General features: G+C 52.0%; 1 protein-coding gene across 2 annotated transcripts in view; it reads right to left on the reverse strand.

Annotated features, from left to right (window-relative positions):
- Positions 1 to 627: 627 nt before the first annotated feature.
- Positions 628 to 19,087, reverse strand: part of LOC147678785 (very-long-chain 3-oxoacyl-CoA reductase-like) — a 73,751-nt gene continuing 55,291 nt past the window's right edge. For both annotated transcript variants that reach the window (XM_086946239.1, XM_086946240.1), the window contains one exon: positions 628 to 1,442. In XM_086946239.1, coding sequence (XP_086802365.1) covers positions 1,341 to 1,442 — 102 coding nt within the window. In that variant the 3' untranslated portion in view covers positions 628 to 1,340. The remainder of the gene's footprint in view (positions 1,443 to 19,087) is intronic.

Here is a 19,087-nt window from a genome sequence, read left to right on the forward strand (position 1 = left end):
ATATAGACAACCAGTATTTCAAGGAGGTTTTCGGACTTCATCAGGAGGATTAACTATTGTAGCGGAAGCGGAGGCAGCGCATGTGAAGTATGTGGAAAGAGGGAGCCATACAAGTTCCCTTTTAATGGATAAAGGTATGGGAGTGACGTGGCTAGTGTCAAGCCTGTGATAAAAGCAAACCGCATCCACCATGCTCTGAAAGTAACTCTGTCCGCTTGTTTGTAGTTGGAAGTTATTAAATGGAGGGCTACTGCTAGTAATAAATCAATTAGTGAGGGGCTGGAAGATGAGTGGGTCCAAGGATGATAGCCTAAAAAGATGTTAGTAGGGGAGAAAGAAATTTGGGTTTAAATTTTTTTATTAATTTGTGACCAAACTAGTAACCAAAAATGTGAGATGGAGGGACAATCAAAAAGCATGTGTTTTAAGTCAGCAGATGCATTTGAGCAAGTCCAGCAAACAGAGGAAGATACAATAGAAAAAGAGGCTAGTTTTGCAGGGGTGAATAAAAGGCGTTTGTAAATAAAATAAAGTGTTTGAGAAGACCCAACACCACTTTAGTGTTTAGTGAAGAATTCGTAAAAACAACCCCAAGTGTAAAAAACAAATCACTTCTTAAAACGCAGATGTTTTTGTATCTGTTTGTTTAGTTTTATTTGCAACATCCCTTTTTTATCTCATTCACACACCAATAATTTTCTGAGAAGAAACATCTTTGTAAGTTTGTGAACAGTCTGTCCATCTGCAGACTGTAGAGTGCGGGTGGACAGACTCCTCTAGGGGCAGCTGCTGTCGTGCCCTCTGGACACCCCGGGAAATATGACCCCATCACCACCACCACCACCATCATCATCAATGCGTGATGAAGGAACTGAGGGCGTAAACATGGACCAGCGAGCCCCTCTCAGGCTGAGGTTGACCTCCCATAGTCCAGGCCTTGAGACCACAGGTCCTCAAACTGTGGCCGCCCTATTGAGATGGGCCTACCTTCATAGTCCTCTTTCTGTTTCAACAATGGCATACCTTTGAGTGTGTATCCAAAATAGGCACCTCACACCTTCTCTCAAGCAGCTTACATGGAAGCTGTGCAGAGTCTGAAGTAGACCAGTAAAGCCGTGAAACTGGGGGTGCGCGGGGACAGCAACTGTTGTGAGGGTATTGGTTACAATGGATAGTAATTCACATGCCTCTCAGGTGACTGGAAACAAAGCAGTATCAAGTACACAAGGTAAAATGAACAAATATGCATTATCAGAATAAGAAATATTGGAAGTATGAACATCTGTAAAAGGCAGTGGAACTATATGACAATAAAGTAATGGAGCGCGGCTCCGCGTTGATCACTGCAGCCTCTTGGTTTCTGATTTATTTTGCAGTTGTGACTTAATGCTGAGATCTGAAAGCCGCAACCATTCGGGGACCAGCAGCTCGAACAGGAAGCTCTGAAAGAAATCAACATGAAATATGTTATTGTAGCCTCATGGATGGGAAGAAGAGGCTGAGGTAATCACCTCCCTCAAGGTCAAGATGGACTCTGTCTACAATCCTGGCCTTGAGACCTACTCACCTTTGAGCTTAGGTGTGTGAGTTAATGAATTCAATAGAAACAGAATAAGACTACAACTCCCAGAGTGCATCAGGCTACCACACAAAAGTCCATGACTGGAAACAGTGTCCATAATGACCTGGATGGAGGTGGTCATCCTCGAAGAAGCAGAGGGCTTCCACATGTGGTGCCTCCGGAGCGCGCCGAGCTGCAGTCGTACATTGTAGGGAGAGGTTAGGTCTCCATAGTCCCTGAACCAGGCTTGGAACCTGGAATTGGAGCTGGCTAGCCGCAGCTTCAGTGTCTGACCTAAACCTGTGCGATGCAGAGCAGATCACTGTATCTCCAAATGGTAAATTTGCGTATCTCGAAGACGCACATTTAAATGCAAAATGTATTTTGTTTAGTATCGTCCTGATTACATTCTTTAACACCTTTGATTCTGTTATACAGTGTTAACCGGATTCTACCCATACACCACCGATTTGCCTGCAGCACCACACTTTTGAGAGGCTCCTGCCATAACAAAAGAAACGTGGAGAAGCACGGATTTACTATTCTCAACTCTCTGTTGACTTGCCTCGACGATATAGTGAGAGTAAGGAGAGAACATGTATGGAAGTACAGATTTACTATTCTCACCTATCGACTTACCTCGACGATATAGTGGGAGTTGGGCGAGTGGATGGCTAGAGAAAAAAACATTCTGGAAGGACCACTTTTAAGACGTGTCACTAAATTTGATGCCAGAAGAAGGGCCTTGTAAAAGAGTAAGACAAATCAACGAAGGAATATCTCACGTTGGAGAAGATAAGCCTTGAGAATGGTATCGAAGGGAGGACCGGTGATGTAGATTCGAAGTCGAGTAAGGGTTTTCTGAAGAAGTGATGGAGAAAGTGTAGGAGTGCATGTTCCTACCCACCCAGGGAAATTTGGTGTTTTTCACCGAAGTGATGGAGAAGTCAGGGGAGAGGAGATTCAAGAAGAGTTATGCAGAGTAAGGGAAGTCAACGCAGGAGTAGCTTGCATTGGGGAAGGTACGTCTTGACAGTGGTATGGAAGGGAGGACCAAAGGGTGTAGATCCAAGGTTGAGTGATAAAGTGATGGAGAGGTCAGGGGAGAGGAGAGTCAGACCAAGTTATACAGAGTAAGGGAAGTCAATGCAGGAATAGCTCAGTTTGGAGAAGGTAAGCCTTGGGAGTGGTATCGAAGGGAGGAATGAAGAGTTTCGCTCTAAGGTCGAGTGACTGGCTTTCTGACGAAGTGACTGCAGACGCTGGCATTTTATTGTACTGTACTCCTGGCCCTCCGAAGACTTTATCAAATTTCTTGGCATGGCATTGGACCATAATATTGTTCAAACTTTTCATTACATTGTAATTGAGGACTTTGATATACATGTTGACTGTGTTTGCTACTGATTCTTTTTATGGATTTCTTTCTTGAACTTTTCATACTATCACGTTAACAACAGTTATATAAATTTGTTCTCACTAAGTACTCCACTCTAAACAGAATTACTAGACTCGATAAAGCCTTAAAGGGGACAAAAAGATCTAAAAATATATAACAAATAAGGAACAAAAGGACCATCTTGCATAAGCAGCAGTTCTCCTTCAGATACTGATTCTATTGCTTTGTTGGATAGAATGTCCTCTCTGACTCTCTCTCAGTTATTCACACCCGCTGTGAATCAGGCCGGCCCCACAATTGACCTTATGTTTTCCTGTGTCCGTTAAGGACTCCTGACCACATACATGGTCTGACCAGAATCACTTTTCATTGGCAGGTTGATCGAAGATCAATCAGGACTGTCTACCGACTGCTGATTTTTATCAGGCGTGGAGGCGCATTAAGGCTACTGATTATAGCAATCTGCTTACCCAGTCAATTCCTATTTTATCAGGTAATCCTGAATCCAAAGCTGTAGCCGTGGATAGCTGGCTCCGGGCCGCATCGAATACCTTAGTCCCTTTAACTCGCTGCAAGACTCGTACCTGAGCTCCTTCGGCCCCCTGGTTTACTCGGGCCTTAGCCATGGGCAAAAGTGCTTGTAAAAGGGTTGAAAGACCATGGCAAAATACTTATCAGATGGAGGATAAGGAGGCTTATAGGTTTGCTTTAAGGAGATATCCCATGGCTATAAGAGCAGCCAAAGCTTTGTTTTACGAGAAAAGAATCTCAAAGCCAACAATGGACCTCGTGAGACTTTCAAAGTAGTGAAAGGGGTTTTATCGTCAACAGTTTGCAGCAGTGGAATCATTCCTTCTCAGAAGATGTTTGATAGATTCTCAGAATGTTTTTAAGGATAACATTGTTAAGATTCAGGCCATTAGAATCAATACGCCCATGGTGGTTGATTAAGAGGGAGGTATAGCTTGGGTATGATGTATTCGAAGGTAATGAACCTGCAGCTAGAAGTTTTTATCAGATGAACAAGTTACTGACCTTCGGTAGCACCTTACCTGGTAGAGGGTCTATCTAGCCACAGATCCTTTACCGACCCCCCCATATAGCCCCACTCGGCAGATGGATCTCGAGAAACAGGGGGCCTCATTTATGAGGCTGTGCGTCACTTTTACGCCACCGGTGCGTCACTTTTTGTGACGCACCAGTGGCGTAAAAATGCACCTTGTTGCGCCATATTTACAAAGTGACGCATCTAGGTAGATGCGTCACTTTGTAAACCCCTGCGCCACATTATACCTGCGCCAGGTATAATGTATGCAAGGGGGGCGTATTGACGCAAGGAAGGGTCGTAGAAGTGACGCAGTGAAATCTATGAGATTTCACTGCGTCACTTTTAGGACGCTGTTGCGTCAAAATCTTGCGCCTGCCTCACTGCAGGCGTAAGACTGACGCAGGCCCTTTCACATGGGGCTTGCCCCATGTGAAAGGACGCATTGCTGGAGTTGCGTCACTTTTGTGACACACTCCAGCAATGCGTCACTTTTGCGCTTACAAATACGTCAGAAATACTGACGTATCTGTAACTCCTTGCGACATGATGCGTCATATTATAAATATGACGCATCAGGAATGTCGCAAGGAGTGCGCACTGAGAAGTGACGCATCGCTGCTTTCACGCAGCGATGCGTCATTTCTCATAAATGAGGCAGAGGGTTTCCTCTCTCAGGTCCCTAGTTTTCCACACCAGTGGTCGGTGTTCTTCATGGGTCCGTGCTTCTGGTGTGGAAATTTGCAAAAAGAAACTGACGTCCGATCACTGGGCTGGCACCTATATAGGTGTAGAGTGAGTGATGGAGCGACCGGTGACATCACTTGGATGACATCAACGTGACTCAAACAGAAGTGATCAAGCAGGCTCAGCAACCCGGGCCCATGGTAACTGATTGACAGGTCACAGGTGGGGTGGCACGTAGCCAGCAGACGAACGTGCAAACGGGAAACTCAGGTCCATCCCAGATAAGTGCAGTGATACCACAATGGTCCAGGGAAATCGTCCCCAATAAAACACACAATGCCAGAGAGGCGTGTGCATTTCAAAACACCATAAAGTTAGATGCCACATGAAGGTAGGAACACACAGCCACTCAGGACACAGCACACACAGTACACGCAGAGATTATTCGCCCCTCATGTTAGACCTCTGGTCACACTACCCACAGGCCCACATTGTACCCACACAAGGTTGTGCACCTGCATTTGTTATCAAAGACACTTTACTAATGATCCCAAAGATCAGGCTCACATTCTTTTACCAAACAAGGATTGCCAGATGCATTTTCATTGTACGCAAAGCTGAATTTAAGCCCGCACAAAGTGATTCTGCTTTGAGACAGTGCTCCGACCCGGTCAAAGTGCTTAAATAAAACCAACTGTTCCTGTTTTGCCAACCACCTCTTTTCTTTGTTACTTCAAGGTAAATTCATATTCGAGCAACAAGCATTGGATGCGGCACGCCTTGGCATTGTTACTAAAAGATCACGATTAGCAAGAACCAGCAAGAAGGTCCCAAGCGCATGACCTGGGGAATACTGCCGAAAGTAGAGGACACATAATGCATCTGGGGATTGAAAAACTCCAGCTGCTGCTGAGGAATGTACTTATAATTGGGTTTTTACACAAAATAGCAGATTTTTATTCTGACTCGTCATTTGCAGAAGGAACAACCAGTGGATCAACCAGTGAAAAGGGCCGATGTTAACCCCTCCTCTGTGGGGCTAATTCCCCCGCTGTGCTGGGGGGCGGGTGCGCGCAGCGCCCCGGTGCTCATGACTAGCTCGGCTCGTCATGCAGCACGGTGGCGCTGTGCTCATGACGAGCTGAGCTCGTCGTGACCACGCCCATTCCAATGGAACGCCCAGCACAGCAGGGGAATTATCCCCGCGTGGGCGCAGTGCAACGGTCATGACGAGCTCAGCTCGACCGTTCCTCATGACGAGCTGAGCTCATCATAAGCATGGGAGGAGTTAAAGATATGTCTCAGCCTCTTCTCTGCAAACCTACCTGTCATGGGGAGAAGGTCTGCCTTTCGCTAAGGAAACGTTTGTGATTTTGCAAATCTAAGGGTATCTGTCACATGACATGGTTTATCCACAGAATCCCCCTTTCACTGGTGCAGGTGACCGTAAAATGGCCAAATCAATCTGCATTCGAGATATTCATGCAATCGGAGGAGAAGGCATTGCTTCAAGGTATTTTATGCAGAATGCATAAGGTCTTCAGTAAATCCTCTCAGTTCTTATTATCCTATGCCACTCTTCCTGGGTTCAAGGACACCGCCCGGTGTCTGGTACTACAGAAAACAAATGATGGACGGAATGCTGACAATGCAAACATTCTCGCCCAGTCAAAAGATCTGGGTTAAATCAGTTTGGACCCAGCCATATGCAAATCAGTCTTGACCCTGTGCCCCTTGGGAACAGTCCAGACTGAACTGCCAGGCCGGGTCCTCCCTGGGCACAGCCAACCCAAGTCCAAGTCGACACAGGTTAGTCCCTTCGGGCAACAGCTGGCTCCGGGGTCAGTAGGGCAGAATGCCCTCTTTCCGATGGAGCAAAGGTTCACGTGTTTGTATCAAGAGACCCGCCAGCTACAGCCAAGTAATAATGCTGCCACGTGTGCGTGCAGGTTATGGGGCCACCCCGGCACATGTGATTCACTACCCCTGAACATGTGATCACTGTCCCTGAACATGTGATTCACTGTCCCTGAACATGTGATTCACCACCCCTGAACATGCAATTCTCCACCCCTGAACATGCGATTCACTGCCCCTGAACATGCGATTCACTGTCCCTGAACATGTGATTCACTGCTCCTGAACACACCCCGGCACATGTGATTCACTACTCCTGAACATGCGATTCACCACCCCTGAACATGCAATTCTCCACCCCTGAACATGCAATTCACCACCCCTGAACATGATTCACTGTCCCTGAACATGTGATTCACTGTCCCTGAACATGTGATTCACTGTCCCTGAACATGCGATTCACTGTCCCTGAACATGTGATTCACCACCCCAGAACATGTGATTCACTGTCCCTAAACATGCAATTCACTGTCCCTGAACACACCCCTACACATGTGATTCACTGCTCCTGAACATGCGATTCACCATCCCTGAACATGCAATTCTCCACCCCTGAACATGCGATTCACCACCCCTGAACATGTGATTCACTGTCCCTGAACATGTGATTCACTGTCCCTGAACATGTGATTCACTGTCCCTGAACATGCGATTCACTGTCCCTGAACATGTGATTCACCATCCCTGAACATGTGATTCACTGTCCCTGAACATGTGATTCACTGTCCCTGAACATGTGATTCACCACCCCTGAACATGTGATTCACTGTCCCTGAACATGTGATTCACCACCCCTGAACATGCGATTCACTGTCCCTGAACATGCGATTCACCACCCCTGAACATGTGATTCACTGTCTCTGAACATGTGATTCACTGTCCCTGAACATGCGATTCACTGTCCCTGAACATGTGATTCACTGTCCCTGAACATGTGATTCACTGTCCCTGAACATGCGATTCACTGTCCCTGAACATGTGATTCACTGCTCCTGAACACACCCCGGCACATGTGATTCACTGCCCCTGAACATGCGATTCACTGTCCCTGAACATGTGATTCACTGTCCCTGAACATGCGATTCACTGTCCCTGAACATGTGATTCACCATCCCTGAACATGTGATTCACTGTCCCTGAACATGTGATTCACTGTCCCTGAACATGTGATTCACCACCCCTGAACATGTGATTCACTGTCCCTGAACATGTGATTCACCACCCCTGAACATGCGATTCACTGTCCCTGAACATGCGATTCACCACCCCTGAACATGTGATTCACTGTCTCTGAACATGTGATTCACTGTCCCTGAACATGCGATTCACTGTCCCTGAACATGTGATTTACTGTCCCTGAACATGTGATTCACCACCCCTGAACATGCGATTCACCACCCCTGAACATGCGATTCACCACCCCTGAACATGCGATTCACTGTCCCTGAACATGTGATTCACCACCCCATAACATGCGATTCACTGTCCCTGAACATGCGATTCACCACCCCTGAACATGCGATTCACCACCCCTGAACATGCAATTCACCACCCCTGAACATGTGATTCACTGTCCCTGAACATGTGATTCACTGCTCCTGAACACACCCCGGCACATGTGATTCACTACTCCTGAACATGCGATTCACCACCCCTGAACATGCAATTCTCCACCCCTGAACATGCAATTCACCACCCCTGAACATGATTCACTGTCCCTGAACATGTGATTCACTGTCCCTGAACATGTGATTCACTGTCCCTGAACATGCGATTCACTGTCCCTGAACATGTGATTCACCACCCCAGAACATGTGATTCACTGTCCCTGAACATGCGATTCACTGTCCCTGAACACACCCCTACACATGTGATTCACTGCTCCTGAACATGCGATTCACCATCCCTGAACATGCAATTCTCCACCCCTGAACATGCGATTCACCACCCCTGAACATGTGATTCACTGTCCCTGAACATGTGATTCACTGTCCCTGAACATGTGATTCACTGTCCCTGAACATGCGATTCACTGTCCCTGAACATGTGATTCACCATTCCTGAACATGTGATTCACTGTCCCTGAACATGTGATTCACTGTCCCTGAACATGTGATTCACCACCCCTGAACATGTGATTCACTGTCCCTGAACATGTGATTCACCACCCCTGAACATGCGATTCACTGTCCCTGAACATGCGATTCACCACCCCTGAACATGTGATTCACTGTCTCTGAACATGTGATTCACTGTCCCTGAACATGCGATTCACTGTCCCTGAACATGTGATTCACTGTCCCTGAACATGTGATTCACTGTCCCTGAACATGCGATTCACTGTCCCTGAACATGTGATTCACTGCTCCTGAACACACCCCGGCACATGTGATTCACTGCCCTTGAACATGCGATTCACTGTCCCTGAACATGTGATTCACTGTCCCTGAACATGCGATTCACTGTCCCTGAACATGTGATTCACCATCCCTGAACATGTGATTCACTGTCCCTGAACATGTGATTCACTGTCCCTGAACATGTGATTCACCACCCCTGAACATGTGATTCACTGTCCCTGAACATGTGATTCACCACCCCTGAACATGCGATTCACTGTCCCTGAACATGCGATTCACCACCCCTGAACATGTGATTCACTGTCTCTGAACATGTGATTCACTGTCCCTGAACATGCGATTCACTGTCCCTGAACATGTGATTTACTGTCTGTTGGACAGGCCACATGAAGGGCCGCTCTCCCCCGGCCCAACCAGGCCTGAGTCCAGTCACGCAAGTACCACACACCACCATTGCACGTCCTCCGTCCCCTCAGGGACCCCTGCCCTCGAGCACGTTGACCTCGTGGGTCCGATCCACTGCCGGCCCACGCGCCCAGCCTGGGGCGCCATCTTGGACACTCCGCCACGAGGCCGCCTGGCCCCCGATCGACCTCAACCCTGGGCCTGGCCCGGCCTCAGACATTCCGGCACCACCCTCCACCCAGGAGGTGAGCGGGCTACTTGGCAAGTCAATGGGAGAAAGAGGTGCCGATGGCTCTCCCCCGCCAAGTGCCGCTCGCCCATCGCCTCCCCGGGCGCTGGCTCCACCCCCCTGCTGGGTGTCTGGACTCCCTCATCCCGGACCTCCCGACCTCCAAGTGCGAGGGTCCGGACATCAAAGCACGCCAGCCCTATAACTGGGGCCGCTCCAGAACAGGAAGGCAGTTGTATCTTGGAGTCGAGAGACGTAAAGAGGAACTCATCCTTGACGGACTACTGGCGCTGCCGTAGCTCTGTCTTGTGCACCATCGTCCTGCCTGTTGGCGCTGCCACAGCCTTCGCAACCTTCAAATCCTTCATCGTCGTCGGGACCTGCTGGCGTGGCCGCGGACCGTTGTAACCATCATCTTCACCGGGACCTGCAGGCTCCGCCGCGGACCGTCGTCTTTCATTCGTCCATCTCGGGACCTGCCTGGCTCCGCCGCGGCCCGATCATCTCGAACGCCGAGCTCGAGGATTGAGAGCTAATTTCCACTCATTGGTAACAAAGACTGTCCCGCTACCCCTTTCCTAAGCCAGAGACTAGAACCGAGGGGACCCCTGAGTCCAGACCTCCTTGTATCATATCATCGTAACCTAAGAATTGCATATAAAGTCTCGTTAACCTTCAATCTTGTGTGGTGTCCGTCTGTGGGGGGGAAGTTACTTGTCTGTGCAGTCGTTGGAGACGGCTCTCCCCGGAGACCTCTCCCCGTAGTCTCGGCCGACCCTCCCGGTCCGTCTAACATTGGTGGCCAGCGGCGCGATTCGAATCACCGCATAACGTACAGAGAGTAGCTCACCCCACGACGAAATCACAATGACAACTAAAGAAAGCGGATCAACCGAGAAATTCCAAATGGAGAAACTAGAGGAGTACAGCCATCGTGAACTAAAACAATTCTGCATCGAACTGGGTATCGCTACCACCGGACTAAGCACCAAAGACGATTTCAAGCATGCCCTAGAATCTTGGGCAGAGACCGGGGCTGCCGGAACCCCCGATCAAAGCACCGCAGAAAAAACCACCACGGCCCCTGAAGGGCAAAGAACGGGTCTCTCGCAAGACGAGATCCAGGAAAGAGAAAGAACCCGACTACACGAGCTGGAAATGGCCCGACTCAAGATGGACATTGAACTCAAGCTGGCCGAACAAAAAATCAACTTAGAGCACCTGCGTCTCCGAGAAGAAAGAGAGGAGAAACAGAGACAAAGGGAGCTCGAGGAAAAGAAACTGGCGTACGAACACGAACGAAACCTAGCCGAGATCAACCTGCGCAAGCAGAATAAAGAAGCAGGGGTGCCCGAGCGACCCCACACCTCAGGGACCACAGAGAAAAAGGTACACATCCAAGGATGTTGTCCGAGAATATTTCCGAGAGGACGACATCCAGCAATGGTTTAAGGCCTATGAAATCGCTATGACTGCACACCGGATCGATAGAAGCGATTGGGGAGCCGGTCTATGGGGGAGATTCCTCAATGAGGGCCGCGATACCCTGCTACAACTCCCGGACCACCAGATGACCTCATATGACCATATGAAAGCGGCCCTCCTCACCCGCTATGGCCTCACACCCGAGATGTACCGTCAGAGGTTCCGAGACTGCACCCGCATCCCGGGTACAACTTGGGTGGACTACGTAACCTACTTTAGCCGAGCCTTCGAGGGCTGGATCAGAGGAAGCAACGTCACAACCTACGAACAACTGTTCAATCTGATGGTATGGGAGCATCTGTCGAACAATTGCTTCATTGAACTCCGCCAGCACCTCCTCGACAGCAAGTTAACAGATCCCCGGCAGCTCGCAGCGGAAGCTGACCGGTGGGAGATCACCAGAGTGGGCCGGAATGGGTTCTACGAACAGAACCGGAACAACAATGGTCAGCACCGACCCAGAGGAGGAGGAGGGGGCCAAGGACGAGGAAGAGACAACGCTCCGGCCGCCCCCGCAACCAGCACCACCCCCCCGGCCAACCGGGGCAGCACCCCGGCGCGACCGGGGTACAGAGCCAATGTCACGTGTCACCGATGCCAACGAGTCGGCCACTACGCAAACGACCCAAACTGCCCGCAGTACCAGAGCCCAAGGCCCCGCCAAGTGGCCGCCGCGGCCCTAGGAGAAGAACAGATCTCCGAGGAGCAGGAAGAATACGAACAAGAGCATCAGGAGTGGGAGCCAGCCGCCATGGCTCTAGCATGCTTAGGGGGAAAAGACATGGTCCCGCGGGTCCCCCTACCCGCTAACACCCAGAAGTACAGCCAATGGGTGAGCATCAATGGACGCCGGGCCGAAGCCCTTCGTGACACCGGGGCCAGTGTAACAGCCGTCCGCTGTCACCTGGTGGCCCCAGAACAGTATCTACCGAACATTCTTTGCCCTGTACGATCAGCCGATAACTCGGAAAGTTTGTGTCGGATGGCCTGCGTCCCTTTCGAATGGGGAGGGGTCTCCGGCATGTTGAAAGTAACGGTCCGAGACGACGCCCCCGTAGACTGCCTCCTTGGAAATGACCTTGAAAGCTCTCCGTGGGCAGCCGTGGAGCGAAGAGAACACCTGGGGATGTTAGGCGTCCCAGACTGGGCGTGCGTCACCACCCGGTCCATGGCCGCCCGTGCCAACCACCGCCCAGAAGAACCCGAATGGCCGGCGCCACCGCCTCCGGTCGCCCCAGCCGAAACCACCGACCATGACATCCCCCCCGAACCAGCTCAACCCTCCGACCTCGCTAACCTCGACCAGTGGCCTCAAGAGGGAGGGCCCACGCAAGAACAATTTCGCCAAGAACAGAAGACCTGTCCCTCCCTCGAGGGACTCCGCCAGCAAGCGCTCGCCCAAAGCGCAGGGGATACCTCCGGAACTCATTGGGTCTACTGGGACAATGATCTGCTGTACAGCGAGCAAAGAATCGCCGAGCTGGGGGCCAACAGAGTATTAGTGGTGCCCCTCCGTTTTAGAGACTTTCTGCTAAACCTGGCCCACGATGTCCCCCTGGCAGGGCACCTGGGACAGGATAAAACCTACAGTCGCCTAGTGACCCACTTCTTCTGGCCCAAAATGAGGAACGATGTGCACCAGCATTGCCGATCTTGCCCCACGTGCCAAGCCAGTGGAAAGAGCGGCCGCAAACTAAAGGCCCCCCTGCAACCTTTCCCTGTGGTCACTACCCCATTTGAGAGGGTCGGAATAGACATTGTGGGGCCCCTGGACCCGCGCACAAAACAAGGCCATCGATTCATCTTGGTGCTAGTGGACCACGCCACCCGCTACCCTGAGGCTGTCCCGCTGCGGACTGTGACAGCCCCGGTAGTCGGCCGGGCTCTGATGGGGATCTTCTCCCGTGTGGGCTTCCCCCGAGAAGTCGTCAGCGACAGAGGCACGAACTTTATCTCTAAATACATGAAATCCCTCTGGCAACAGTGCGGGGTCACCTACCGATTCACGACCCCCTATCACCCCCAAGGGAACGGACTTGTTGAGCGGTTCAACCGCACGCTAAAGGGGATGATCGGGGGGTTGGAAGAGCCCCTCCGTCGCCAGTGGGATGTGCTGCTGCCGTGCCTCCTCTTCGCCTACCGAGAGGTCCCTCAGAAATCCCTAGGCTTCAGCCCATTTGAACTGCTATATGGACACCCAGTGCGGGGGCCGCTCAGCCTAGTCAAAGAGGGCTGGGAGATGCCTCCGTTAAAGAACCCTCCAGATGTCTTCCGGTACCTCCTCACCCTCCGCAACCAGACCCGGCGGTTCAGAGAACTAGCGAAAGCCAACCTAGAGGCCAGTCAAGAGGACATGAAAAAATGGTATGACCAGAATGCCTCATCCATTGAATTCGAACCTGGCCAACAGGTATGGGTGATGTCCCCCACTGAGCCATGCGCCCTACAAGACAAATGGACGGGGCCCTTCAAAGTAATCGAGCGCAAGGGTCCTGCCACCTATCTCATCGACATGGAATCCTCCCGGAACCCTCTCCGGGTCCTCCACGCTAACAGACTAAAGCCCCACTTTGTGCGAACAGAGCTCAGCCTCCTGATGGCCACAGACAATGGGGTTGAAGAAGACTCCGAGCCTCTCCCTGACCTCCTACGGACTCAGGAGCAAGACGGCTCCGTGGATGGGGTCCGGCTCTCGGAGACCCTCACCAGAGAACAACGCCAAGAGTGTCAAGCCCTCCTGTCACAGTTCGCCAGCCTGTTCTCCCTCACCCCAGGTGTCACTTCCTGGTGTGTGCACGATGTGGACACCGGGGACAGCCCCCCTATCCGCCACCGGGCCTACCGCGTGCCAGATCGGGTACGGGCCTGCATCCAGGAAGAGGTAGCCAAGATGCTCACGCTCGGGGTCATCGAGCCCTCAGACAGTCCCTGGGCCAGCCCTGTCGTACTGGTCCCCAAAGCAGCTGCCCCCGGCACCACACCAGAACTCCGGTTCTGTGTCGACTACCGGGGCTTGAATGCGGTCACCCGAACAGACGCACATCCCATCCCCCGGGCAGATGAACTAGTCGACCGAATGGGAGCTGCCCGCTACCTCAGCATCTTCGACCTGACAGCAGGCTATTGGCAGATCGGCCTCACACCCCGAGCGCAAGAACGTTCTGCCTTCTCCACTCCCGATGGCCATTACCATTTCACGGTCATGCCCTTCGGCATGAAGAATGCCCCAGCAACATTCCAACGGCTCGTCAATCAGGTCCTGGCGGGGCTCGAAGGATTCAGCGCCGCCTACCTAGACGACATCGCCGTATACAGCCACCAGTGGACCGAGCACCTCCACCACCTCCGAGCAGTGCTGCAAGCCCTTCAGCGAGCTGGCCTCACGATCAAGGCCAGCAAGTGTCAAATTGGGCAAGGGTCTGTAACCTACCTCGGACACCAGGTGGGAAGCGGCCTAGTGGCCCCTCTACAGCTGAAAATTACCGCCATCCAGGACTGGCAGCCCCCCATCACCCAAACTGAGGTACGAGCCTTCCTGGGCCTCACGGGCTATTACCGAAGGTTCGTGAAAGACTATGGTACCATAGTGGGGCCCCTCACAGAACTCACGTCAAAGAATCAGCCCAAGAAAGTCAACTGGACCCCAGAATGCCAAACTGCATTTGAACAATTGAAGGCCGCCATGTGTTCCGCTCCTGTGCTCCAGGCCCCAGACTACAGCCGGGAGTTCGTCGTCCAGACGGACACCTCCGACCAGGGCATTGGGGCAGTCCTGTCTCAAGTGAACACCGAAGGCCTTGATCAACCGGTGGCCTTCATCAGCCGGAGACTCCTACCACGGGAGCAACGCTGGAGCACCATAGAGAGGGAAGCCTTCGCTGTGGTATGGGCCCTCAAGAAGCTCCGGCCCTACCTTTTTGGCACCCACTTTCGGGTGCAGACCGACCACCGACCCCTGCAGTGGCTGATGCATATGCGGGGGGAAAACCCAAAGTTGCTACGCTGGTCCATCTCCTTACAAGGTATGGACTTCACAGTCGAACACCGGCCTGGGCCAGATCACGCCAACGCGGATGGCCTGTCCCGGTTTTTCCGCCTCGACGAGGAGAGTCCCCAAGAGGATGGGTAACTCTCCCCGCCTTCAGCTGGGGGGGACGCATGTTGGACAGGCCACATGAAGGGCCGCTCTCCCCCGGCCCAACCAGGCCTGAGTCCAGTCACGCAAGTACCACACACCACCATTGCACGTCCTCCGTCCCCTCAGGGACCCCTGCCCTCGAGCACGTTGACCTCGTGGGTCCGATCCACTGCCGGCCCACGCGCCCAGCCTGGGGCGCCATCTTGGACACTCCGCCACGAGGCCGCCTGGCCCCCGATCGACCTCAACCCTGGGCCTGGCCCGGCCTCAGACATTCCGGCACCACCCTCCACCCAGGAGGTGAGCGGGCTACTTGGCAAGTCAATGGGAGAAAGAGGTGCCGATGGCTCTCCCCCGCCAAGTGCCGCTCGCCCATCGCCTCCCCGGGCGCTGGCTCCACCCCCCTGCTGGGTGTCTGGACTCCCTCATCCCGGACCTCCCGACCTCCAAGTGCGAGGGTCCGGACATCAAAGCACGCCAGCCCTATAACTGGGGCCGCTCCAGAACAGGAAGGCAGTTGTATCTTGGAGTCGAGAGACGTAAAGAGGAACTCATCCTTGACGGACTACTGGCGCTGCCGTAGCTCTGTCTTGTGCACCATCGTCCTGCCTGTTGGCGCTGCCACAGCCTTCGCAACCTTCAAATCCTTCATCGTCGTCGGGACCTGCTGGCGTGGCCGCGGACCGTTGTAACCATCATCTTCACCGGGACCTGCAGGCTCCGCCGCGGACCGTCGTCTTTCATTCGTCCATCTCGGGACCTGCCTGGCTCCGCCGCGGCCCGATCATCTCGAACGCCGAGCTCGAGGATTGAGAGCTAATTTCCACTCATTGGTAACAAAGACTGTCCCGCTACCCCTTTCCTAAGCCAGAGACTAGAACCGAGGGGACCCCTGAGTCCAGACCTCCTTGTATCATATCATCGTAACCTAAGAATTACATATAAAGTCTTGTTAACCTTCAATCTTGTGTGGTGTCCGTCTGTGGGGGGGAAGTTACTTGTCTGTGCAGTCGTTGGAGACGGCTCTCCCCGGAGACCTCTCCCCGTAGTCTCGGCCGACCCTCCCGGTCCGTCTAACACTGTCCCTGAACATGTGATTCACCACCCCTGAACATGCGATTCACCACCCCTGAACATGCGACTCACCACCCCTGAACATGCGATTCACTGTCCCTGAACATGTGATTCACCACCCCATAACATGTAATTCACTGTCCCTGAACATGCGATTCACTGTCCCTGAACATGCGATTCACCACCCCTGAACATGCGATGCACCACCCCTGAACATGCAATTCACCACCCCTGAACATGTGATTCACTGTCCCTGAACATGTGATTCACCACCCCTGAACATGTGATTCACTGTCCCTGAACATGCGATTCACCACCCCTGAACATGCGATTCACCGTCCCTGAACATGCGATTCACCGCCCCTGAACATGTGATTCACTGTCCCTGAACATGCGATTCACTGTCCCTGAACATGCGATTCACTGTCCCTGAACATGCGATTCACTGTCCCTGAACATGCGATTCACTGTCCCTGAACATGCGATTCACTGTCCCTGAACATGTGATTCACCACCCCATAACATGTGATTCACTGTCCCTGAACATGCGATTCACTGTCCCTGAACATGCGATTCATCACCCCTGAACATGCAATTCACCACCCCTGAACATGTGATTCACTGTCTCTGAACATGCGCTTCACTGTCCCTTAACATGCGATTCACCACCCCTGAACATGCGATTCACCACCCCTGAACATGTGATTCACTGTCCCTGAACATGCAATTCAATGTCCTTGAACATGTGATTTGCTGTCCCTTAACATGAGATTCACCACCCCTGAACATGCGATTCACTGCCCCTGAACATGTGATTCACCACCCCTGAACATGTGATTCACCACCCCTGAACATGTGATTCAGCGCCCCTGAGCATGCGATTCACTGTCCCTGAACATGCGATTCACTGTCCCTGAACATGTGATTCACCACCCCATAACATGTAATTCACTGTCCCTGAACATGCGATTCACTGTCCCTGAACATGCGATTCACCACCCCTGAACATGCGATGCACCACCCCTGAACATGCAATTCACCACCCCTGAACATGTGATTCACTGTCCCTGAACATGTGATTCACCACCCCTGAACATGTGATTCACTGTCCCTGAACATGCGATTCACCACCCCTGAACATGCGATTCACCGTCCCTGAACATGCGATTCACCGCCCCTGAACATGTGATTCACTGTCCCTGAACATGCGATTCACTGTCCCTGAACATGCGATTCACTGTCCCTGAACATGCGATTCACTGTCCCTGAACATGCGATTCACTGTCCCTGAACATGCGATTCACTGTCCCTGAACATGTGATTCACCACCCCATAACATGTGATTCACTGTCCCTGAACATGCGATTCACTGTCCCTGAACATGCGATTCATCACCCCTGAACATGCAATTCACCACCCCTGAACATGTGATTCACTGTCTCTGAACATGCGCTTCACTGTCCCTTAACATGCGATTCACCACCCCTGAACATGCGATTCACCACCCCTGAACATGTGATTCACTGTCCCTGAACATGCAATTCAATGTCCTTGAACATGTGATTTGCTGTCCCTTAACATGAGATTCACCACCCCTGAACATGCGATTCACTGCCCCTGAACATGTGATTCACCACCCCTGAACATGTGATTCACCACCCCTGAACATGTGATTCAGCGCCCCTGAGCATGCGATTCACTGTCCCTGAACATGCGATTCACTGTCCCTGAACATGCGATTCACTGTCCTTGAACATGCGATTCACTGTCCCTGACCATGTTATTCACTGTCGCTGAACATGCGATTCACCACCCCTGACCATGCGATTCACCACCCTTGAACATGCGATTCACCACCCCTGAACATGCGATTCACTGTCCCTGAACATGTGATTCACTGCCCCTGAACATGTGATTCACTGTCCCTGAACATGCGATTCACTGTCCCTGAACATGTGATTCACCACCCCTGAACACGTGATTCACCACCTTTGAACACGCGATTCACCACCCCTGAACATGTGATTCACCACCCCTGAACATGTGATTCACCACCCTTGAACATGCGGTTCACTGTCCCAGAACATGCGGTTCACTGTCCCTGAACATGTGATTCCCTGTCCTTGAACATGCGATTCACTGTCCCTGAACATGTGATTCACTGTCCCTGAACATGTGCAATGTGGGCAGAAAGGTGCACCTGTGGAATTGTGCAATGCCAATCCCCCAGGAAGTGATGTAGGCCTGGGTTGGGTTGCCTGTGGGAATTTTACCTTTATTGGTCAGTGAGTCCTCCCCACTCACAAACTCAAAATTGGCTTAAAAAGGACCCCTTCTGGCTGCCGGCCTCAGAGCACTGCTGGGCTCAGAAAGGACAGATGGAGGCTTGTACATGCAGAACCTGCAAACCTCAGACCGGAGGGCTGCGCCAAGAAAGCCTATCCCTGCAGAACCCAGACAGGTCTTCAGAAACAGAGGCATGCTTTTGAGGTTCAGACTGTGGAGGGACATTCTCTGCACACTGGGTCCTCGTGTGGTTGTTACATGGGATGGTGAGATGGGCCACCAGGCCTGAGCAGGACCTGCAGCGCCTCAACCGCTTGTGCCAAGGAGCAGTAAGTGGACTCCAAGGGCTAGCTTGCTAGCTCCTCAAAAAAAGCTAAAGAAGCCCTGCATCTTAAAAGTACCCCGCTGACCAGTTCCTACTGGACTTCCCCTATGCCCTGCTGGTGCAGCCTGCAAGATCGAGTCGTGGCCCCCAAGATGTGCCCCCCGAGTCCTGGTCCC

This window comes from Lissotriton vulgaris, chromosome 12 (genome assembly GCF_964263255.1).
Source record: "Lissotriton vulgaris chromosome 12, aLisVul1.2, whole genome shotgun sequence".
NCBI classification, from domain to species: Eukaryota; Metazoa; Chordata; class Amphibia; order Caudata; family Salamandridae; genus Lissotriton; species Lissotriton vulgaris.